Here is a 25,812-nt window from a genome sequence, read left to right as displayed (position 1 = left end):
TGTGATTTAACTATACAGTAAGTCCAACTTTTATTGTGTTTTTTTTTTAATTCAAAATTGATCACTCGTGGAAAATTATTATTATTATTATTATTATTTTATTTTTTAAATATTTTTTTGCTTCAACAGTTATAAGACCGCAGTGCAATGTTATTGTTTCAGAGTTGTTCATACCGGTCAGACACAGGTTTTTGGACTTTTGATATTTTGACTTCAAAATTGATGTTATTCGATTCTATACGTCTTACTTAGTATGCACACAAACAAACGGATCCAAAGTTATGAGGGGGGGGGGGTCAAAATTTGGCCAAAAATATACTGTTTTTTAGGACTTTTGATTTTTCACCTCATAATTGATTTTATTCGATTCTGTACGTCTTACTTAGTATATACACAAAATTTCAACTTGCGCAAACAAACGGATCCAAAGTTATAGGGGGGGGGGGGGTCAAAATTTGGCCAAAAATATAGGGCGTTTAGGACTTTCGATTTTTTTATCTCAAAATTGATGTTATTCGATTCTATATGTCTTACTTTATACACATAGAATTTCAACTTGCGCAGACAAACGGATCCAAAGTTATGGGGATCAAAATTTGGCCAAAATACAAGGGGTTATAGGACTTTTCATCTTTTCACCTCAAAATTGATGTAATTCGATTCTATACGTCTTACTTAGTATATACACAAAATTTCAACTTGCGCAAACAAACGGATCCAAAGTTATAGGGGGAAGGGTCGAAATTTGGCCAAAAGTATAGGGGCTTAGTATTTTCGATATTTTGACTTCAAAATTTGTTATTCGGTTCTACATGTCTTATTTTGTCTACACATTCAATTCCAACTTGCGCAAACGAAGGGATCCAAAGTTATGGGGGGAGGTCAAAGTTTTGCCCCCAAAATCCTGCTTGTGCAGCCATCCCGCATGTGAGATCAATTGTGAATAGTAATTACTATGACTTTGGATCCCTTCGTTTGCGCAAGTTGAAATCTGCTGTGTAGACTAACGTAAGACGTATAGAATAGAATAACATCAATTTTGGAGTCAAAATATCAAAGTCCTAAAACCCGTCTTTTCACCGTTCTTACCCGGAAGGAAAGCAGTTAAAAACCAATGTTGTGTATGTATGCATTTTGATATATAATTTTTATATATATACTTTTTTTAAAATCTTTTCACACATTGATTGAATTAAAGCCACGTCCTTGTAGATTTCTCTTTTGCGATCTGTCTTCCAAGACAATTTTACATTAACAACACGCAATTTGAGTCAATTAATATTTTGGGAGGGGTTTATAATCTTTTTTTTTTTTTTTTTTTTTTTTTTTTAAGAAATTCCAGAATTGGGATGAGGCTTGATGTTTATAAGAATAGGAGTGACTAACATTTACTTCCTTTAAAAGAAAATAATCTGGAATTGGTGGTAGCGGTGGGAGCTTTCCACCATTTGAAGATGAAATGCATGAAATTCTGAAGCGTCGTGCAGTTAATGTATAATTTCTTTTGAAAAAAGTGCCCTAACAAAGAGGGAATTTCCCTCATTTGAAATAGTCCTATATAACAGTTGACCGGATTCTGGGCAGAAATTTAGAAAAGTAGTAAAACATTTAATTATACAAACGTAAGTATAATTTCTAATTGCTTTCCTTTTAGTAACTGAAAAAATACTTCTTGTATAACCGCTATGAATTCCATTTTATTACAACACATTGCAACTTCTATACTTCGCGGACCCCCTTGATAGGTCCCGCGGATCCCACTTTGAGAACTACTGCTCTACAAGAAGACGATAGTGAAGTACAAGGGTGTCCAATATCTACCCTATATCTACCCTATCTATATCTACCCTATATAGATATCTACCCTATAATCTCATCTAGATGGTTCCTCTTCAAATATTGAGAAACAAAACATTTCAAACCAGGTTTTAGAATCCTTCTTTGTATTGCTTTCGAAAAAGAGTATTACTTCCATCTCATGTCAGTCACAAGACATCTTAAACAATATACGACAATGGTAGACACACAATACTACGTATTCAGTATTCAAGGTGCCTTCCCTCCTGAGTTGTTAGGAATTATCTTGTCCCGTGCTTCGGATCGTGATGAAGACTCTCTAATATCATTCACCAAGACTCAAACAGGTGTTTTTATTACTCCTAGGTCAATCCCTTCAATAATTCCCTCTTTCCCCTCCCTGACACTTTTGACTACTCACTATACTCATACCACTGACGTATTATGATGATGTTACCTGCTGGATGCATCTAAAAATAACCAAGTTTGGTGCGGAGATTTGCAAACAGGTGTGAGGTATTACACGTGTTCAATCCGCCGACACAGACGCACGTCACATGAAATCATTATTCGCAAAGCTGGCATTGCTTCTATTTCTACTCTATTCCCTTTACTACACAAACCGTTAATATTAATCATATGGCAGTACTACTAATAAGAAAAGAATTAATAACGTAACAAATGCATTTTTGTTCCGTCACAAGTATGCAATGTGTTTCAGCACCAGTTGCGCAGTATTACAGCATTAATACATTTTAAGATTGTTTTGTTTTGGTGTGAATATTTATTTTCATTCCTTAATATTTCCTTTTGAGATACCAAATTCAAGTTAGTAACTCCAAACACAGGACGACAGCGCTTTTGTGGACTGTTACTGATTCGTGTTTTATATCGTCACAAGACAAGTATAATTGTCAATAGATTTGAACTCATTTTGACCTTTGCAACTGTTATACCTGTAATTCAGCTCATTTAACAGATAATTAACACACTATCTAGCATTTTGCATTAAATAATAAAGTAATTTACTTAAAAATATAAAGTAGAGCAGAAATATCACTAGAGTATCTTACAAATTTCTTAGAAATTACATAAAATAGGGTGATTTAAGAAAAATGCATATATAATCTTTGTAAAGATTTTGTACTGTACTAAGATTTTCTAGAGAAAGATACATGTTTCATCATTCACATCAAACATTTAGTCAAAATATTTTATTTTGAAAGTTATGAAGAACTTAATAACTTAAGACAAAAAAAAGTAATAAATACATTATACAGGTCCCTTGTACAGTTTGCCCAGTATAATTACAACTAATCACTGTTGCAGAAGTTTTACAGAAAATGTATTTTTTTAATTTTTTTTTTTTGATCATTATAAATTCAGTGAAGGAAGTTCTAGTTTTACAGTGATTAGAAATAATCACAGACGACTCGAGTAGTCTACATTTTCTCTGTACATACATTCTATATAATCTTGGAACGTTGCTTTGCTATATATATATATGCAAAAAGTTTCTTCACTTGTTGAAGCACATTACACTGCGGCAATTGGTGTTACTGGTCTCTTTAAGAACTTCTATTTACTTCCGATGTTTTAGTTGATGGAGCTTCAGCAACTGTATGATAGCTTTCTTCCTCGTTCTTCGTGCAACTACAGCTTACGTCAGCTTTCTGCAGCAGAGAATGACATTACACATTAAAGACTTTGGATTACTGAAAACTGCTTTATATTTTTACATTGTCTGTCTGTCTGTCTGTCCCGGAGACACAAAATCTTAATAATTACTTGATGAGCCATTATCAATTTTAAACAGGATGTGGAGGGTCAAAGGTTAGGAACTGTGTTCCTTCATAGACATCATCCATCTAGTTCAGGGTTTCTCAACCTTTTCCACCGGCGTACCAGCAAAGTGTATTATTAATCCATACTACCATAAGGCGTACGTACCTCTAATAGCGACTCGCGTACCACCAGTGGTGCGCGTACCACAGATTCAGAACCCCTGATCTAGTTGATCCCAAGATACGGGATCCTTGCTTGATAGACTACTGGCAGTGTTGTTGAAAAAAAAATAAACGAAATCTTTGAGTTTTACCTCCCACGTTTATGCCGGTTAGGTTAAAGGAGACGGCGATGATGAGTAATGAATGAAATGGTGGAATGAAAAAGTGGGAGGAAACGGGAGGCAGTGCTGTTGAGTTTAGCGGGTTAGTAAAACAGTCATGATGCGAAATACTAATATGTGCGTAGAATGCAACGCAGAAATGAAACTAAATGACATTCTACTCGAAAAATTTGAAGACTTTTTTTTTTTTTTTTTTAACTTTCAAACACTTATTCATCTTACTAAAGTTTCTAAGTGGGGAATGGAGGTAAATGCAAACACTTAAACTTCAATTTTCACGTTATGTACATTGGGATAAATCAAACTCTTTCATCTGTTATACAATGTTAAACTGCTACTTATTTTAACAACTACCACATACAATCACTGGTGGCACAGCCCATAAATAGAGATGGTACTTGTTAAAACTGATACATGGTTATTACGTTATTTCTAGTGTAGGTACTTACGGTATTCTAAAATGGAGTTCTCTATCTCTTAATTCCAGTTGCTAGACATTTGACTTACAGTTGCCCTAGGAATCTTAAGGGGCTCTTCGGATTCACATGTTTTGTAAATGTTAAATTGTGACCGATGAGTCAGTTTTGTTATTTTCGTTTCTTGCTTGTTATATAATGCCATTACTAATATACCAATCGTAGAAACATTACTCTAACGAGGTGCTCACCTCTCATTTGAAGAGCACCTAGTTCGATCTTCCAGCCATATGAGTTTGTGGTGAACAGCATCTTGTCCATGGTTTTTCTCGGAATTCTCCCATTTCCTCCCACATTTTATACTACTACCGGATAATTTCATAATCATTCATTTTAATTCATTATTCATTTCCTTTAGCTTCAAGTGCATAATTGTTTTACGCTAAAGATATACTGTAATTTCATTTCATTTTCATTACAGGCTTCAACAATAACTTAAGACTACTCAGAAAACAGTATTTTATTTCATATATTGGATTCAGGCAACTTCTATTCCATGCTTCGTGGTTGAGTATTTGGTTCTTGAGTACTTGGTCCTGTCTCTTAAGAGTCTTCATTCCGGCGAAATTAAAATACCGCTAATTTTACAGTAATTATGTGATATCTTCAAATGATAAATGATAATTGAAATATGGAACAAGAGCACCCTAGACAATATTATTTTGCGTGAGGTACCATTATCACAAGTCACCTACTGGCTTTCCGTTTTCAGCTGTTTAGAAACGCGAATTTTCAAAATGGCTCGAAATCGAAAGCAGACAAGTGAGTCGTGATAACGGTTTCTCATATAAAATAATATTGTCTAGGGTGCTCTTGTTCCACATTTCGATTATCTTTTATCTATTTGAAGATATCACATAATTACTGTAAAATTAGCGGTATTTTAATTTCGCCAGGATGAAGACTCTTAAGTATGATTATTGCTTTAACTACAGTATTACTAAAAGTAATTTGTCGTTACTTGGTGTTTAGAGTCCTAATTAAAAGTATCTCAAAGGCTTGTTATAATTGATCACAACAGGATAACTAATTTAAATGCGAACATCCGACGCTGGTGGGCTCATCTCTAATGTATGGAGTCCCTGATTCGATTCCACCTCCAACCAAATAGGTTTTGTGATGAACAAAGAGTGTAAATGTGCTTTTCTTAGGGTTCTTCCATTTGTTTGCACATCCTATATTCCACTATTATCATTCATCTCATTATGACCGTGTCCCTTAGTTTTGGGTGCATAATTATGAATGTTAAACTAAAACAACAAGTGAGCTTTGTTTCACAGTGTGAAACTACAGTAGATTTCCAAACTAGGAGAATACGATACTTAAACTTGAAGTAGTACATCTATAACTACTTGAATAGAGGAATGAGATCATAGCTAGAACTGTTTCTCGGACTCTGAATCTAAATAATAATATATAAAAAAGAAATTACTCGTTAATTCTAACTGATTTTGTTGTATGGACAATAATATTGAAACCGGAAGTGCTAATTGATGTATATTACTTTCGATTGTAATAAAGAATTAAAATCGAAAACTGTTCATTGCTATCTATTTCTGTTTTATACAATATGTGAAACCAGCTATCATAAATTTTCAGCACTTTCGGTTTGGACATATAGATGAAAGTAGAGACATAACTTATAACTTATCGGTATCGAATCCACTTTTTGATATGTCTTACAGTTTTTGCTGCTTGAAAATAAGTATAGAAACCGAAAGGAGGCTACTAGAAAAATTTAAACCGCTTCCGGTTTTTATGGAGTGTACGGGAAGTGGTGGGGTGTTCTCTTGAAACATTGAATCGATTGCAAAAATAGCTTTTCGCTATCTATTACCGTTTTGTTCTATGGAGGCCAACGTTCAAACACTTGTTTTCTATTACATCTGGTTTGAATAGAGGGTTAACGGACAAGATGGAACCTATCCTTGGAGCCTGAATCGATTGTAGAAACAACACTTCTCTATATATTTTTCCGTCTCTACTTTATGGAAATCAGAATTGAAACCAGAAGTACCGTACGTGTAAATTTCAACTACTTCTGATTTTGATAGAGTATTATGGGTAATAATACGTTTTGTTAAGACGCTGAATCAATTGCTAGAAACAACTTCTCGCTATGTATTACCGTTATTGTTTTATGGTGACCAACGTTGAAACCATATACAGTTGATTCTTCTGGTTTAAAGAAAGGATTAATTGAGGAAATGAAACATACTCTTGGGACCCTGAACCTAATGCAAAAAATTGTTTCTTAATATCTTTTACAGTTTTTTTTTCTGTATGGAAATTAGTATTGAAGCCGGATAGTAAATTTGAACCAGTTCCAGTCTTGATAGAATGTTGCAATAGTCATGATATGTTGTCTTGAGATGCTGGATTTTTTTAACGCTTCTCGCTACCTGGTACCATTTTCGTTCTATGATGGTAAACATTAAAACTGGGATTGGCTAATTTCAACCACTTCCTGTTTGAATATAGGGATAACGAAGATATTCTTAGTACGCTGAATTTATTGCAAATAGCAGCTTCTTGATATCTTTTCCCATTTTATTCCTATGAGAAACAATATTGAAATCGGATGTAATAATAAACTTGAACCTTTCCGATTTTGGTCGAATATTGCAAATAGTGAGGATATGCTGCCTTGAGACGTTGAATCATTAGCAAAACAGCTTGTCGCTATTTATTACAATTTTGTTTTATAATGATAAATTTTGAAACCGAAAATGACTAATTTGAACCATTTCCTGTTTGAAAAGAAGGTTAATACTGGATATGAAATCTATCAATTTGATTTTTGTTGTAACAAGTTCAAGTCAGTTTTTTGCAGAGTGGCGAAACGAAAATAGCGATACAAGGAAGAGCTATAATTCTTGAAATATTTCAACAAACCAAACACCAAACATGTGTACGCCGTGATCGACCGTAAGTACAATTTCAAACTGGTCCAAAAAGTAGTGTGACAAGTGGATTATTTAACATCGAGACAGATACTTCTTCAGTATCTTTGCTTAGGTTTTAGTGACAATGACGATGGGTGTCAGAGTTGCCACACTCGAGACTCGCGATGATGCCAAACACGGGTCTGAATTATGCTAGATTTTTGTAAATTATGCCAGATTTTCAAATTATCTTTACTAACTAATTTTAAAGACCCACCCGTATTTATCTTCATTATTTTAATGAAGTGTATTAACTGTATTCATGTACAGCTAAGATGATACTGTCAGGAATGATGGTAAATGGCACGTTATAGGGGAGGATGGTCGAATTTATATTTTATGAATGGATACCATTTTAAGAAATATATACACAACATGCTGCTTCCGACATAGCCCTGAAGCATTTCTTTTAGTGTATTACTAGCTGTCCCCTGACGGTCATATCTCTCCTCTCTCAAGTTGTAAATTGAAAGGGACAGAAACATCCCAGATAACCACACATTCAGGTTTCAGTTGACAGTAATAAAGCTATGGGTAAGTAAATATGTTTTGCAGAGTCACGTTTGCTATTTTTGAACATTTGCGTTTGCTCTGAATTCAACAAAAAATTAGAACCGCAGAAATACTGACAGGTTTCATTGCTCCAACCATCGCTTCACCTAAAAGGAATAATTCCCGGCAGTCCTTGAACCATCTAAATTTTCGTTCTTTTTCTGTTCACCAGAGAGAAGAATGAAATTATGCTAGATTTGGCCAGGATGCTAAAGTCAAGATGCTAGATGCTAAGTGCATGTGGATTATGCTAGATCTAGCACTAAGATGCTAGATATGGCTTCACTGATGGGTGTTCAACAATGTCCGTTACATGAACTGTTACTGCAGCAATCCATTAATTCGAACTCAGGTCTAACTTGCTGCAGCAATCCAAAGCGTCTGTCATGCGAAAGAGAAATGTACAATGAGCCACAGCACAGCAATTCGTTGGTTCCAGAAATTTCATACCGGACAGGTTATAAAAATGTCGAAAATCATCCAAGGCCCAGCCGCCCCAGAGTAACAGATTTTGAGCACATACGATACGCCATTGAGGAAAATACATCCACTAGTATTAATACACGGCGATTGTTAAACTGACTCGACATATTCCAGTATACTGAGTGCGTCAGGTTCACGAACTCGGAAAACCATCAGGAACGTCCACATTGTGCTATATATGTTGACTCTAGCTCAAGATGAGAGGAGAGTAGTCGTGTGTTAACAATTGTAGCAAAATCCGAGCGATGTGCATTTTTTGAAATGGATTATCACTGCGAAGAAAAGTGGATATTTTTCCAAAATGTGAATGTGCGAAAATAGTAGTTGAGCGAGATCCAGCTTCCAGAACCGGTCGTCAAATAGGGCCGCTTCGAACATAAAGTAATGTCCTGTGTGTAATGAAACTACGAGGGCGTAATTCACTTCGAGTTCGTTCCTAACGGTCATACCATAGTGCTGACCTATTATTCCGAACAGTTGGTGCGGGTGTATGCTGCACTACGCTAAAAATATCCTACATTGGTGAACACAAAGCGCTCGCTGCTACAACAGAATAACGCAAAATAACACTCGGCTCGAGAAGAAATGCAATAAAAATGCAGGAACTTGCTGGCATCGAACTGATGCCACACTCAGTACATGGTCGTAACCTTATTTCTTCGGATTACAATGATCTTCACCAAAATCCACGAGCAGTGACCGCTTTCTTTGCCTCTAAGGCAGGGGCGGATCCAGGCTGAATGTTTTTTTGGAGGGGGAGTCGTTCGAAGTCAAATCAAGGAAGAATGTATTGAAAAAAAGGTAAAACAGAAAATAAGTAGCTCTTCTGTAGAATTAACTTATTTAGATATTGATACTGATGGATTACAAATAATAATAATATACTATAATAATAAGAAATAGTGGAATAATAATCAAATAAAAAATATCCTATTCTTGGGGGGGGGGATTGCCCTGATTCGTGACGTGGTTCGACGTGAAATCGAGGAACTAGCAGAAAGTTGGCTGCAGAGAGTCCAACACGACAACCTATACTTTGAATATTAACCTGTTTTCATTGCACTGTAAAAAATACAGGTATGTTGCGTACCATAATATTGCAAGACTTATGACTGACCGTGTACGTACGATTGTCCCCGAGACGAGATTAGACAGAGCTTCCAATAGAAGAGAAACACATTCCGACGCCAGACAGATTCAACTCTTGTTCTGCAGGCAACCTTGGTGTTATGACACTTGTACGGTATGTACGACAAAGGGCATAAATTCCAACATTTAAAAGGAAATAGACAAGTTGTACACTCACAATATAGAATAAAAATAGCTTAATAACCTGACGAATCTCCAGTCATTCCACGTTTTTTGTAGCTTATGTTCGCCAATTTTGTTCTTTTACTCCACTGATTTATATGCCGAATTATTCTTCACTTTTCTCCCAAATGAAATGGAATTATTAATATTTTGAATTTATTTATAAGGGAAATCATCCGGTGAAAAAGATTAAGGAATTCTGCTATTTAAGAAGTAATCTTACAAGCGATAATATAGGTGCAAACAAGATATAAAGTCCAGAATATCTCAGACGATAAAGGTACTCGAAGAAAAACAACAGCTTCTGATCAGAAATACCGACATAAATCTCAAGAAAAAAAATGATGAAAGCATATTATTATGAAGTGTGGCGTTGTATGGTGAATGAGGCATGGGCTCTAGGAGAAATGGAAAACCAGAATGTAAGCTTAAGAAATGTGATGCTATAAGAATGATGTTGAAAACTAAATGAGTGTGTATGAATAAGATTTCAAATGAAAGCAGAATTTTTTCCAGAAAATTTTGTACAGTTGAGGATCAAAATTAGAGGGGGCTGCAATGGGTCACTATTTTGATATATTGGCAATGCCAACTTAGTTGTAAGTTCTGGGAGGCGATTGGCCAAATCCGGGAGGGGGCACAGATCTCTCCAAAATATGCCTAGAAGAAGTACTGAATGAAAGAATGTTGGAAATGATAGGAGAAAAAAAAAGGACTACACGGGAAAATATATCGAAAAAACTGAGATAGAATGATTGTACGTACATATTTAACCCCTTTTATACATGGTCATAGTTTTCCATTAAATGTTGTTTCAAACTTATCTCTGATAGTCATTTAGTCAAATAAGTTGGCTAAAACTTTTACATGCACTATAAATGATCAAATAAAAATTTAATGTTATTGCTCATTTGTTTACATTTCTTCATTCAATTGTTACATTTGTTGGTAGGCCTGGAGTACAACGCGATACTCGCTTGAGGGAGTTATTTAAAAGTAAGCTGTTTAAATCTTAAAATTTAAAATATACGAGAAACTGCAAATATGAACCGTGGATGTGAAATGTGAACCTTCACCAACCTGTAGTCTCTGGGTTTGCCAGCCTAACTTCACAAGGCTTCTTTATATTTGTATTAATTGTGGTATTCTTTAAGTTTACAGTTATATAAAACAGTTATATGCTGCTTGTAGGCATCAATAAGCATTTTAATTGCTTCCAGTGTCCACGTTTAGCACCATCGCACAATGATTTTCGTTTGTTTTCTTTGGTACAATGTTGGGTAGGAATAGAACATGCTCTATTTTAGATCAGTTGTATCAAAGGTTGTAACCAACTCAAAAGTTACATACAACTTGGTATTGTATATGTTCAAATTCCACTTTGCTGAAATATTTGATGCAATATTTGATAATGTATAACTGACTTTATGGGACAAGGAGGAATCGTCCTAATAGCTATGAAGAGAATGGGAGAAGGGAAAATAGCTAGAAGAAAACTGCGATTGCAATATGTAGACGAAATAATACAAGATGTAGGGAAGAAGAAGTATATTGAAATGACGAGACTAACTCAGGATAAGGAAAAGTGGATAGTTGTGCCAAGCCAATAAAAAAAATGGCTGACCTGAGAAGAGAAGAATTCTTCAAGTATAATTAAATGTCTGTTCCCTTGTGAAAATGAATTTCCATTATCCATAGAACTAGATTACTTAAATAAATCAATAGACTAATAACAAAGATGGCGCATGTATTTGGCACCTTTAACGATTTTCATCAATCAAAAGGGTAGGTTGTAATATCCTAAATTTGATTTTTTAAAAAGAACACGTAACACACTGTTGCCATACAAACGATGGTATAATCTAAATACTAACCAGTTTTTCATTGTTGGCTCTATGCTTTTGAAGCATATACTGTTGTATCATACAAACTATCATCGCCAGCAGTAGGATAACTAGAATCGCAACGGTGACACTTAAGCCAGCATGTAGGTCCACTTCGGTCGACGACCTTGGATATGTTCTCGTGTCCACAAGACTACATGCCACCAAAATGACTAGAAGCACCATTACTATGTGAAATGCTACCCAAAAGAACCACGAGAACCTGTACAACAAAAATATATATTAATATCATTACGCGTAGATCATTTGAAAAAGTATTAAGTACAGAGACCAACTTTAAGTAGCTCGACAGCTTGAATCCTTCTCGCAGGGTAACATGAAACAAGGAGAAGGTTGTTTGTGCAGCAATCCATCGATATTACGAGGGGCAATCAGAAAGTAAGGTTACAAAGCTTGCAGTGAAACGTGTATATATGTATTATTTCATGCAAATCAACACAACCAACATATAGTATATACATAAAGTTATTTTTCGACGTAGTGTCGATATCGGTTGAGGCATTTGTCGCATCGTGGGATGAGTTTGAAGATTTCCTTCCTGATAAAAATCCTGTCGTTGCGTGTTCAGCCACGTTGTCACAAAGCTCCTCGTCCGAAGCGAAGCAACGGCCTCCTAGGTGCTCCTTCAAGTGTGGGAACAGGTGAAAGTGCTCCTGTTATAATGAATCAGCTCCTCCACGCAAGGTATGTTCCAACCTGTTACGTTGTGGCTGGGTTTGCCACTGCGCTCCTCGTCGTTGACGTTTTCTCTATCAGCCGCAAACTTTCGACACCATTCTGCGACATGTTGACATGACATTACAGTCTCTCAGTAAATCTCTACCAGCTGTTGGTGAATTTCAGTCGCGGTTACATGTTTCGCCCACAGAAATCGAATAACTAAGCGAACTTCTTAGTGAGATCAGTTTTTCAAACGAGTCGCCGTAGGTGGCGGGTGGCTGAAACTCTACACAGTTGCCAACTCCATGTATTACAATTACCGCACACTCCTTATTCCTCTATAACAAACCAAACTCCAGCAATATCGGCCTTGTAACCCTAGTTTCTGATTCTTCCTCGTACAAGAAGTCTTCTCCACTATTAAGGTGAGTTTAAAGGATCGCTAATCAGTAATAGATGGCACAACGTCCCCTTCTCCAATATATTTTGTAGGAAGTCACAATATTCACAGTAATTGAATCAATTTCAAAATATGAATATACCAACTTTGTCCAACGACAAATTGAACCAATAATTAGAGAATTCGTGTTTTTTTTTTGTCCGTCGGCCCGGTTAAAGGGTTTTGCCCTTTCTTCGGGTAAGTGTTTCAGATATAAAAGTTGGATCTAACTTTAATATTGTTGGTCTAAGAGTTGTATATATATTTAATATTCATTCATTAATTGCATATTCATACAGAGGGGTGATATAATTTCTTTTTTTGTACGTTGTTTTTTTTTGCTAGCCGAAGGCTCCCTTGCGAGGGTTACGCCCTCTATCCGGGGTGAGGAGTGCAGAGACTGAGGAAGGAAGGATATTGGAGGTGGTCAATGGGAAGTAAGAATAAGCGGAAAGAATCATTTATTTTATTTTTAGATCATAATTTCAGTTTATTGCTTTTATTGCATTTTATTCAATTTCATTGGACATTATGAACTTTGTTCATAATCATGAGGACAGGAAAAAATGACAATGAAGTGCATATGACAGGACAACACAAGGATATGTTAGTGAGACGAATGCAGATTATCTTCTTGTCCAGGGGCCGCTCTGGACAGTAATGTGAACAAGTGGAGCCCTGTTGGCACAATAGGTTACGGTGCAGCATATGTAGTTGATATATGAAGTGGAAGGTGATCAGAAGAATAAGCTGAAGCGACAAAATAATCTGGATGGTCTGGTGGAATAGTTTTGAGATATAAAGAGAAGAGTAGGGATAGAGGGCAAGTAGAAAATTGATATCCTAAATCATAGTGGCGGTCGGCATCCATAGTATCCAGAAGTAATGGATGACGTTGCTGAAATCGGTTTGTGATGAACTTTAGTCGCAACTGTTCAAGATGACGGAGAATGGTAGGAAAAGAGAGACGGTCGTAAAGCTCCTGCGTCGGACTGGGAAGTTTGATCCTATAAGCCAGACGAAATGCGTGCCTTTCAAGAACTTGTAATTTCTGATAGAAAAGGTACTGCAGCAATCCAAGCGTGATGACCATAAGTTAGAACTGGACGTAAGAATACCTTATACGTATTAAGGATTGTAGTGGGTTGCAATCCCCATGTGGTACCAACTAGACGTTTTAGTAAATTGAGCCGAGCATACGCTTTACGAATGATTCCGTGAAGATGTGGCCGCCAAGTTAAGTGATGATCGATTATGATACCAAGATAGGTAACCTGTTTAGTAGGTGATATTCGTGTGCCGTGAACCTCTAGATTAAGTAGATTGGTTTTTTTCTGAACTCGAGAACGTTTTCGAGGTGGTATGAAGACGATAGCTTGAGTCTTAGTCGAGTTAATATGAAGGCGCCACTTAACACAACATCGGAGAAAAGAGTCTATTGCTAGGCGGAGTGCAGAATTGATTTGTTGAATAGTTCTGGCCGTGCAAAGAAAGGCAGTGTCATCTGCATATTGAAAAGTATGAACATTTGGAGGAAGGGTTAGCATATTAGCTACAAACAGAAGGTAGAGAAGAGGCGAGAGAGAGGAGCCTCGAGGTACACCAGAATGGATAAAGATCGGATGTGATGAAGAACTATTGATGGTAACATAAGATAGGCTGTTAGAAAGAAAATGGAATAACGGAGGTAGGAGAGTGGAAGCCTAAAACGGCGAAGTTTGAACATGAGGGCTAAATCAAACGCCTTCTCTAGGTCAAAAAGAATGAGGCATGAAGGCCGAGCAGTGTTATAATGATTCGTGATGAGATTGAGAAGTCTGAGTAATTGATCATTGATACTGAAATTAGATCTAAAACCAGCTTGGTGTACAGGCAAGAGATTATATTGAGAAAAATGGTGATGTAGTCTGATGACAATGATGCTCTCAAAAATTTTGCTAAATACGGAGGTTAATTGTATTGCACGGTAAGAAGCAACAGAATCTGGAGGTTTGTTGGGCTTAAGAAACATAAGAGTGGAAGAGGTCTTCCAGTCACAAGGGATGTAACCGGTCCGGAGAATAAAAGAGTATATATATGAAAGAAGCAGTAGAAAACATTAAGGAGCCTCTTTGATATGACGATAAGTTATGCAATCGATGCCAGGAGCTGTGTTGCGCTTGCGGTTTACGACGGTGGCGATATCAGATGTAGAAATTGGAGCTGTGAGAGGATTGTTGTCTGGAAGAATGTGTGCTGCACTGGGTTGTAGATATGGAGATGATAAGTTCAAGCGATCAGTAGGATGTCTTTGAACAAAATAAGATGGAAACGGGGTGAAGGTAGTCTGCAGGTGGTCTGCAAAGGCGTTCGCTTTTTCTTCATCTGTGTGTAATGGTTGGTTATTAACTAACAGCGGATATGGTGTGCGAGTAAGCTTCCCAGTTAACATATGAAATCGCTTCCAATACTTAGTAGGGTGTGAAGTTTCGGCTAAGTTGTTACACGTCTTCACCCAATTGCGAAGCTTATGTGCCCTGACGTAATTACGCACAGTGCGCTGAAGTTGGTGATGATGACTGAGAGCTTCTAGGTTACCAGTGCGCTGATATTCGCGAAAGAATTCGCGAGAATGATGTATGAGAGGTAGGTAGTTTGGCGGTAAACGTGGTTGGTACCTGGGTAATTCAGTTGTGCGTATATGAAGGTCAGAAGCGTAATGGATGGTGTATGTGATTTCAGAGACCATCTTCGGTAGTAGGAGGCTCGATGGTAATCAGGTCTTCAGCAATAGTAGTGCGATAATCATTCCACTTTGCTTGATCAAATCGTGGAACACGGCGAGGTTCGGGTAGCGAACGAAGAGTAGGAGCCTGCGGTTGATCGATATGAAGTTTGATGGGAAAGTGATCACTACCTATGGAATCGAGCACTTCAAGTGTGCAGCGCTCGAAGAGATTGCCAGAAGAAATAACTACGTCAGGTGTTGTATTCGTGATGGGTCTGGTTGCTTTAGGTATATCAAAAATATAGCCGGCGGTATGAGTAGTAATGAAGTCAAGAAAGCTTTGTTTCTGATTATCTGGACGGCTGTGAATATTGATGTCGGCCATTATGTTATAATATTTAAAGTTATTCGAGATGTAAAGAAAGAATGAGCGTGGAATGGGGTGTCCAGGGCGTACATATATGGTAGCTATGGTAACGTAAAGGGAGTGGAAGTATAACGTAGTAATGAGATATTCTGGAACGTTAATCAATGCAGGATGATATTGGCGGTGACTAATCGAAGGATGGAAGCCAATGGCCACTCCCCCATTTGTTCGGCGTGCTGCGATGGTAGAATCAGAACGGAGTAGGGTATAGCGAGGTATCCTGAACGTCATAGATGGAGTAAGGAGAGTTTCGTTCAGAAGGAAAGCCTGAATAGTTTCTTCTAGAAGTAGCTGTTCGAAGAGAGTGTACTGGGAAGTAAGTGGCCGAATATTAAGAAACAGTAATGAAATACCCATGATTAAGGTGCAAGAGTAGTGTTGGAAGTGGCGGAGGAGACATGTAATTCCTCAAGAGGGGTGGCATGAAAATAGACATGAGGTCCAGAGTAAGTAGCTTGGAAAGAATATTTAAAGATGATGGGAGCTGCGTGGTTGACCACCTGGAGAATATGTTGACGTAGAAAAGGATGAATATTTTGCAATGCGATGGTAAAGAACGAAAGGAGTTGTTGGATGGAAATTGCTTCGCCAAGAGGTTGTGGTGCTACATTGTGTTGAATGTCAGGTAGGATAGGTCGCAGCGGAACAGTGAGCTCCGGATTTAAAGGTTCGGCCGTTGGCCGTGCTTTGCAGCGATAGCTATATGTGGGGTGTTGTTCCGGGCACGTAGAGCATTGAGGTGGCTTCGTCAGGCTAGTGCAAGCTTTCGTTTCCTGAAGTACCCACACTTGCTTGGCTGGGTGCCTTTCGATGTTGGATATGAATTGTATGCTTGGCAGCGCTCACACCTCAATGGTAAAGGTGGCGGCGATTTCGATGGCTCTACTCGATGTTTCTTTTTATAGATGAGGGCACCATGAGTGAGATCATCAATAGTAGTTTGAGAGTTGGTTAATATTCGTACCATATAGGTAGCTCCTTGGTCGTTTTTAATACGAAGGCATTTTAGAATGGAGTGTCTTTCAAGAGTAAGTTCTTCCATGACCTCGTCGTCGGATAGAGAAGGTCAACCCCTCTAATGACAACCGAGAGAGCCGGGGTTTTACGTGGTGGCGGTGCTTGTCGAAATTCTTTAGGTTCCAGGCGCTTCATACTGGCGTGCTTACCAAAGATTTCAAAGCTGCACTTATTTCGCACAGTAGTTAAAAAAAGTAGAAAATCTATTTTGATTTGAAAATCGTAAGATTTGAAAATGATTCCGTTACGAGTGCGAACTATCTGTGCTACAGAAGCGCGTGGCAGATATTTTACCAGTTGTTGGAAGGCTAGTTTTGTATTGTCAAACTTGGTGTCAAAATTGGTGAGTAAAAATGAATACAGACACGGTTTAGAGGTATCCTGAAGAGATGGGAATTCTTTGTCGTCGTCTAGATTCATTGAACTAACAGACTGTTCGGAGTCACTAACAGTGTGATGGCTTTTAAACGGCGGCTGATGAGAAGTGCTGTTAGTTTTGTCGGGAGTGCGAGAGCAGGATCTACCGGTATTCTTGCCTTGAGATGTAGCTTTCTGCTTGCGGTCGGCCCCCTTGCCCACCGAGGTAGGTTCAAGAGACAGATCCGGAGGTTGCGGTGGTAGTCCCGGATGGCCACAGGATGCCATCCCTTGAGATGTTAGACGACTCTGACAATGAAGATGAGAGGAAATGAAATGAGATGAGATGAAGAACGAAAATATACAAAAGACGTCCTTAATCGGGTGAAACCCTCTGAATCCTCTCCTCAACACTTCGCCCTAGATTCAGATCTGCCTGATCTGCGTCCACAGAACAGTAATAACCTGAATATAGACTTGGCACCTAGATGCCTCGCTTGGAAAGCCAAAGACGTATAATTTCTTGCTTTCATTGTTGATATACTTTTATTATTGAACCATTCTTCTCAAGAGTAAAATTACGTGTTTTGCACAATGAATATGACAAAAATAAAAAAAAAGTGCACGAATTATTCACTAATTTTACTGATTCTACTTGTCTTTGGAGAAAGTTTGAGTAGTCAACTCTTGTGAATATTGTCATTCCCTACAACAAACATTGGAAACATAGGGGATAAGTGCTGCCATCTGTTGGCGATAGTCGAACCTTAATACTCCCTTAAGAAGAATCTTTCACTGTCAATATTGTCTACATATTCCATGGTAGCTGATCGTCCTACTCGCATCACAGCACACATATCATAATGGGCAATTCGCCATGTTTGATGAATGTCCATAGTCAGTCAATGCTGAATTCTTAGCAAAGATTTTTTTCATAACTATACGTATTCATTACTTCAAAAATAAGCAAAAAAAAAAGTCTCACCAAAGAGAATAAACACCTTAAAATACAGGAAACACAGTACCTTAGTGATAGAGAGATCATTTCTGGTACGAGAGGTCTCTGGTTTGATTCCTGGCCATGTGAATTTGTTGTGATGAACAACGTAATGTCCGTAAGTTCTCTTGACGTTCTCACGTTTCCTTTATATTCTGACCCTTTCATGGTCATTCAATTTCATTAATCAGGGGTGGGTGAGCACGGTGGCCCAGTCGTAGAGCATTTTCACTAATGTAAACACATTTCCTATTCATGTATTTCAAGTTTAAATTAGAATTAATTACATTTATTTTAAAACACATTGTTTACAAACCATTTAAACCCACGCGCAAATTCTGTACCACACCGTGTTTGTCTATTTACTATTATTATTTTAACGTTCATAGTACACTAAAATATTACTGATATCATTACTAACAGAGAACTTTTATATAAAATTACGAATTCTGTAAAATAGTATTAATTGGAGAATATTCTAATTAACTCTACAGGCTTTATTCTTAAGTCATTTCGTCCTCTGTCAGAAACACGAAAATTTTTTCATTACATTCCATGGCAACCCAAGCAGTTAGGAGGTGATCTCTGCAAATTCATATTTTCTTTAAACGCTGTCATAAAATGAATATATAATTCACTATCCGTTTGTTTCATGAGGCTGTTTAAGTAGTAAGTTAACAAAAGGAATCAAATATAACACTGTGGTACCCTTCCTCCATTCTGCGCTTATTACTCTTTCTGGATATTAAGTAAACCAGAAACAGAAAATAACAATAAAACATAACTTATCACATATTCATTACAGAAGTTAGTTTTTTTTTGGGGGGGGTTCACTTCTCACTTACCTTAGTACTTCGATTTGTACAACTCTCCTATCTCTAGCAAAAAATCGTGGACGAATGCTGTTACTGGTCTTCTTTCTTTAGGTTAGGTTAGGTTGTACATTTACTGCCATGTTCAGAATACAAATGCTCGTTACTTTCACACAATCCAACCATGTGCTAAGCAGTTCACTCCGCTTGCCAAATTGTTCCATGTTTATAACCGCTTGCACAACTTTCGTTCTCATTACGTATTATTCAGCACATAAACGAGCAAATTATCCGCTTATTCCCGAAAAATTTTCAAATTTTTGCTAGAAACGGCCGACCAACTTTCTAATTTAATCCTTATATCTTTAATAGTATTTACTGAGCACTTACTGTAATAAGTTAAAGGGATAAATTCTGCTTTTGGGGTATACTTTTTTTTTTAATGATACTTTTTGCTGATTTTGGTTAGGTTAGGTATTACACGATAAGTTTAATTTTGTACTTACCTTCACGGCTTGTATAGATCGACAACGGATTCAGTTTTTTTAAAAACTAATTTTGGCCCTCCCCTGGCAGCATATAGTTTTTTCACTCACTACGCTACCCAACTGCTTTTAAGTTGGTCACAAGGAAGAGGGTAAGGTTAGATTTACATCCAAGTTGCGCACCAGAGTGTGAGGTAATGTCACGTGGTAGGGTGGGTGCGCCATATATAAAATACGTTCCTAACATGAAATACCGCATTATTTTGTCTGCTATGTGTTGCTACCAAGTGGACTGTACGTAAACCTGTACCCTCAATCTGCGCATAAGGGTTTGTTGCCGAACGATTACAAAGCATTTTCTTTAGTTGCAGAATATTTTTCTGAAGAACTTGAGTTTTTCGGACGTACCTGTCGAGCCTGCTGAATGTACGCAAAGAGTTATGTGCTATTGTTGAGTTTGTGATATTTAGATTACATATATAGTGTAAGATCCTGAGACGAATATTCGGACCCAAGAGGAACGGGAATGTGGAATGACGGAAACTTCATAACGAGGAACTACATAATTTATACGGTTTACCAAACATTGTTAGGGTCGTCAAGTCTAGGAGGCTTAGATGGGCGGGTCATGTAGCTAGAATGGAAGAAAGTAGAAACGCTTTCAAAGTCTTGACTGGAAGACCAATCGGAAAACGACCATTAGGAAGACCTAGGCGCAGATGGGAGGACAATATTAAGATGGATCTCGCAGAGATTGGAATACAAAGTAGAAACTGGATGCAGTTAGCTAAGGATAGAAGTCAGTGGAGAGCTTTTGTGAACGCGGCATTGAACCTCCGGGTTCCATAGGCCATAGAGTTAGTTAGTTAGTTAGTTATATAGTGTACCATAAGAGCATAGAGATTCAGTACAAAGAGAATCACGCAAGCGTGTGTAGGAGGAGAACTATCCAAAATTGTGATTTTCCTAATATGGAATACTATCTGGGTCCTAATATGGAATATTCCTAATTATAATAACCATTCCTAATAAAAATAATAATAACTATCATGCAGACCAAATATTCTAGGGTTTTATTGTTGAAGGAAAAAAAGCAAATAGGTGTATTGACTTTAGCCGAAAGGGGCAGTTTAGTAATACTAATGACTTGCGTAAGCGCAGGTGGAATTTTCGTACTTCCACTTAATTTTTCCGCGTAAGCACATGGAGCAGGAGATAACTGATGGTACTCCTCCAGGATTCATTTTCAGTGAAGGTTAGATTCAAATGGATGTGTTTACCCTCTGGTTCAGACATTTTGTAAGTTTCGTAAAGCCCGATGCAGAATATCCTGTTCTCCTACTCTAGGATGAACATTTTTCGCATACTAGAAATCAGGATGTTCTTTTATTAGCTCGTGAATCACACGTCACTATAATTTGTCTATCTCCACATTGCTCACACAAACTACAGCCTTTAGACGTTGCATTTATGCATCCATTCAAGGCTTATTATTCAGAGGAGGTAAGTCTCTGGTTGCCTGCTCATCTTAACCCCATTCGGCCTCTTACAATGTATCAAGTTTATGCCCATATTGGAAAACCATAGAACCGTGCTGCCACTGTTGAAATACTAGGTAACGGACTCAGAAAAACAGGAATATATCAACTCAAACCTCTTGTGTTTGATGAAAGTGACTTTTTGAATGCTGATGTCCCAACTGTCGTGTCGTCTACAGTGCAAAGCGAAGAGAACATGACACTACTGATTGAAGTAGTGAGTCCGCTACCACAACTACAGCCACAGCATTGTAACACATGTGGTCGAAAGCCAGATGAGGCGAAAGTAGTTACGAGCACTCCACAAAAACGATTTAGAAGTTGCTTTTACTTCATCACAATGGGCATTTGCCTCATCCTCGCAAGTAGTTAGAAAACGTTTAGTCTTCCAACGCCAGCCAAAGAAAAGAACATCAAGCGACTACAAAGGAGGTCGTGAATCCGAAGAGTCAGTGAGTGACTTAAACGAAGATAGTGACAGTTTGAGCGATCCTACTGATGATGATGATGAGGAATTTGGACATTGTGGTAAATTGTGGTTTCTCAGTGCAGAGAAGGAAGGTTGGTTAAAATGCCCATTTTGTAAAAGATGGTCCATGAAATCTGTGCCATGAAAGGTGGAGAAAAATACAGGGTGTCTGGAATGGGACTGACGGTATAGGTTTAATATGGTCAGAGATAAAGAAGAAAAAACATTCATATTGAAGGAAAACTCAAAAAGTTGTGTTCAGCAAATTTTCATACTTGAACAACTACCGGTAACGGCGCTAGTATCGCCGATAAACAAAAATGGCGTCGGCAGTCGAAAAGGCGCAATGCATGTGGTGGTTTACAGAGACAAGTGTTGTTCAAGTCCTGATGTTACCCCCTGAACTTTTTCTTGTGGAGGTATGTGAAAGACTTTGTGTATTCTGCTGAAAAGATGCGTAATCTTGAACTGAAGAACCGTATTAGGAATGCGATTGCTTCAGTAACCCCTCAGATGTTACAGAAAATGTGGAGAAAGATTGAGTTCAGACTAGATACTGTAAGAGTTACAAATGGAACTCACGTGGAGTTCATTGAGTTAGAATGACTTGTAAGATCAAATAAACTTTTTGAGTTCTCCTGTAAAATGCATATTTTTTTTTCTTCTGTATCTCTGACTATATTAAAACTGTACACTTTTAAAACTGGTCAGTCCCATTCCGGACACCCTGTATGTTTGTGGCCATTGTAATGCGAAGTAAAACTGGAATCAAAATTTCGAAGCCTTAAAACACGCTAATCCAGTATGTTTGAAATGTTTCTTTTATATAGGGCATTTTCTTAACTTTATTTGTTACAAGTAGTTTGCTTCCCCGAATATTTCGTTTTATTATTTTTATTGTTGGTTGTATTTTGTAAACATGCTTATTACAAGGTAAAAGAAATTATAGCTATTCCAAAAGTTAAAATAAGTAGCTATTACAGCAGCCTACATAGGTAATAATGAATAAATTCAGTCAAATTCGATAATTATCTTTGTTATGTAAAATTCTGGTATTTCTGTTTTTTTTTTTTTTTTTAATTATCTTAAGAATGTTATGCAAGTTTTTGTTTCCTTGCCTTATAGACCTACCAAATATGATGTATAGGCCACAATGCCTACAATGCGGCATTTGGATAATTCGAGCATGGGCACGATCACTGCTCAGATCACCCATCCTGAGTGTGTTTTCCAGGCGTAAGCCGGGATGGTACTTTCCTGATGCCAGGGCCAAGTTCTTTCCAATTCGTTATAGACTTATCTTAAGGGCCGATGGGATCTCGGAGCTGGAGGCTCGAACACTTCCTTTGCTCCTTTCCTTCAACTAATAAATAAATTTATTTCGTAAATAACCAAATAAATAAATTTATTAGCTCAAGGAAAGGAACAAAGAAAGTGTTCGGGCCACCAACTCCGAGATCACATCAGCCCTTAAGATAAATCTACGAATTGGAGAGGACTCTGCCCTGGCCTAAAGAAATGTATAATCCCGGCCTGATGGAACTGAGTAAAACTAGGGAAAACCTCACTCAGGATGGGAGGTTTGAGCAGGTATTGTGCACATACTCGAATTATCCAAATGTCACATTGTAGGCAGACGCGCATATTTTGTTCTTGTATTCCATTTCAAGAACAGGTGGTGTTTCATATTAGGAGCGGAGTGTGCCTAATATGGGAATTGAGTTTCTTTCAATTTTGTAATATTGTAAAGAAAAAAAAAAACAATAATGTGGAACAAACTTTCATTCTTCTATTTTGTCTTGCGACCGCAAGTATTATGATGCGTAATATTTTTATTGTGGAATACGCATTTCTGAGAGATAAAGAAGAAACAAAAAGTATTCCATATTCGGCGCCTTTACCCTATTATCATGGGAGGCAAGGCTGGAATTAAAAAAGCCTTGCAAGACTTCTAACCCCCTTCGCTCGCTGATGCTTGTTCAGCTATGTTTCGTAACGTAAGTAAATCACTTTTTTTTTATCAATCAAGTTATAAGAGTAAGTTTTTTTTTTTTCGGTGCGTCAACAACGAGGTCTTTTTGCACCCATGCGCTGACGTAATAATAATAAAAAAAAGACTTCGTGTGTGCAAAGTGAATTAATTACCATGTGGCATTACGTCACGACCCGATGGTGCAACTTTCATGTAAATTTAACTATACCCCAAGGGGAGGGAAGCAGAAATATCTAGGTAAATGGTGGAAAAAGTACAATTTATGCATTATATATTACGTACAAGAGCAAATGAATATTATTTTAATTTTATTTTAATGATAAATGTGTTATGAAAATGTCAAAAGCGGTTTTCACTACTAGCACGCTTGATAGCATGCTCGGCTACCAAGACCGACAGCAACTAGCGTTTGATTTGTGTTATATGTATGCTACATGCCGAAAAACGGAAAACTCCAACCAATCAAAACCATGTATTTAGCTCCTATGGCTAGGGTCGAACGTAATTAAAATATATCACAACCCGCTCGGGAGAGTAATACTCCTCGAAGTACGTTTTTTCGCGCGCTACTCTAGCCAGCTGTTTTACGCGCTATCTTAGTCAGTTGTTTTAAGTTGCACAAAAACTATATCATTTAGTACAAGGGGAACAAAATGAGCCCTGCGGGGCTTCTAAGCCGTTCCTACTACTACTACTACTACTACTACTACTACTACTACTACTACTTATCTGCACAAAAGTAAGTAAATCACATTTTTGAGTATTATTTTAATTTAAAAAGTGTTATAAAAATGTAAAAAAATGTTTAAAAAAACTTTCCTCGGGCCGGGTTTGAACTCACGCCAAAAGAGATTTTTATTACTAGCATATAGCACTAGCCCACTCAGCCACGAGGACCGACAACAATATTCGTCTGAATTCTCCTATTTGAATGCAACGTGGCAAGACATAGATAACGCCAACCACTCAGAACCGTTTTTCCTTCCTACTTCCGGGAGCATTACTCTCCTGAGCCAGTCCTAATATATCGCCCCCGGCAACATTTTGTGTTCCTCCATTACACACATTGCATTTCTAATCTATTCACTTCACTGATTACTCCCATATTAATTACCCTTCCTTAACAACAACTCGTTTCTGCTGTAATTGTAACATTTTGTTTTTAACTAATTTTGGCCCCCTGAATACATAGTTAACCCAGTCAAAGTGTGACTGACAATTAATAATTATATGTTCTTACTGAATACTCAGAAAAGCAAAATAATGCAAGAAATTAACTCTGCTTTCAAAGTGAGAAGATAATTTAGATGCCTATTGTTAAAATTGGTAAATGTTTAGCGGAAGGTATCCAAAAGTACGTAAAAATTATAAAATTTACGGTAGAAATGGGAGCACCGTACTTTGAAGTACTTAGACCTATCATAAACTAACCAAACCTAATCTAAATTAAACTAAACTAACTTAAACTAACCTAATATTAATAGAAAGAAGTGAAAATCTATCATTTTTTCAAAATTCATGCTGGACACCTACACTAATATAATCTAACTTAACCTAACCGAAACTAAATTAACCTTATGTGAACAGAAACTTCCGAAATTGTAACATTTCTTTTAGAAAAAATAGCTGGACTCCTGCTAAACATTGTCCTTAAAATTATTCTTAATTTAAAAATGCGATTTACACAATATCTTCGTTATAGGTCTATTAGCTAACTATGACAGCTAATTCTTTCAAGTGTTGTATAAAAATAATTTAAAAAATATTTGAAACGTTGTTATATTGTGAAAATTCTCTCGAAATTTGGTCTTTTATTTATTTTATTTTTTTTTCGTAATAATATCAAGGAAGCTTAAGAACAAAATCTATTGATTGCAATTTAAAATCATATGTCTGCTTGTAGTTAGTTCATACCATATAGCTGCTACATCATGAATAATTTTTGTGTAACGAAACAATTAGGAAGAAAATATTTTTTAAAAAATTCAAGAACTTACATGCAATAAACAATAAATTCCACATGGCGTATTACACCTACGGTGTAATATGATCAAGTATGGCCACTACAATACCACAAGAAACAATTGAATATTCGAAAAATCAAGGATTATTTAGCTATAGAAGGATAGTTTAATTTCTGGACGAGACATTTTTAGGAGATAACATTAATTTTCTAGTTCAATACTAAGGACTAACACGGCGAAAATTAAATATGCATAAAAATATTTGCCTTAAATAACGTATATTCCAAAGATATTATAACATCCTTAGTATATTCTTTACTATTTAAAAGCATTCAGAAAGAATATTTGTTT

At 37.1% G+C, this 25,812-nt stretch overlaps 1 protein-coding gene across 1 annotated transcript; it reads right to left on the bottom strand.

Annotated features, from left to right (window-relative positions):
* Positions 1 to 2,931: 2,931 nt before the first annotated feature.
* On the bottom strand, positions 2,932 to 25,579 carry LOC145666556 (uncharacterized). Its single transcript, XM_081733889.1, has 3 exons — positions 25,495 to 25,579; positions 11,567 to 11,798; positions 2,932 to 3,470 (listed from the first exon to the last, which is right to left on the bottom strand). Coding segments are annotated over exons 1-3 (339 nt in total). The 5' UTR covers positions 25,497 to 25,579; the 3' UTR covers positions 2,932 to 3,365.
* Between the last annotated feature and the right edge of the window lie 233 nt (positions 25,580 to 25,812).

The sequence above is a fragment of the Thermobia domestica genome, chromosome 1 (assembly GCF_964235325.1).
Source record: "Thermobia domestica chromosome 1, izTheDome1.hap1.1, whole genome shotgun sequence".
Taxonomy (NCBI): domain Eukaryota; kingdom Metazoa; phylum Arthropoda; class Insecta; order Zygentoma; family Lepismatidae; genus Thermobia; species Thermobia domestica.
Note: the sequence above shows the minus strand (reverse complement) of the source record. Positions and strands in the feature narration are given on the sequence as shown.

Coding starts and splice junctions, on each gene's coding strand:
- LOC145666556 (XM_081733889.1), bottom strand. Junction 3,471..11,566: donor GAGCCAACAATGAAAAACTG/GTTAGTATTTAG, acceptor TCTCTGCTGCAG/AAAGCTGACGTAAGCTGTAG.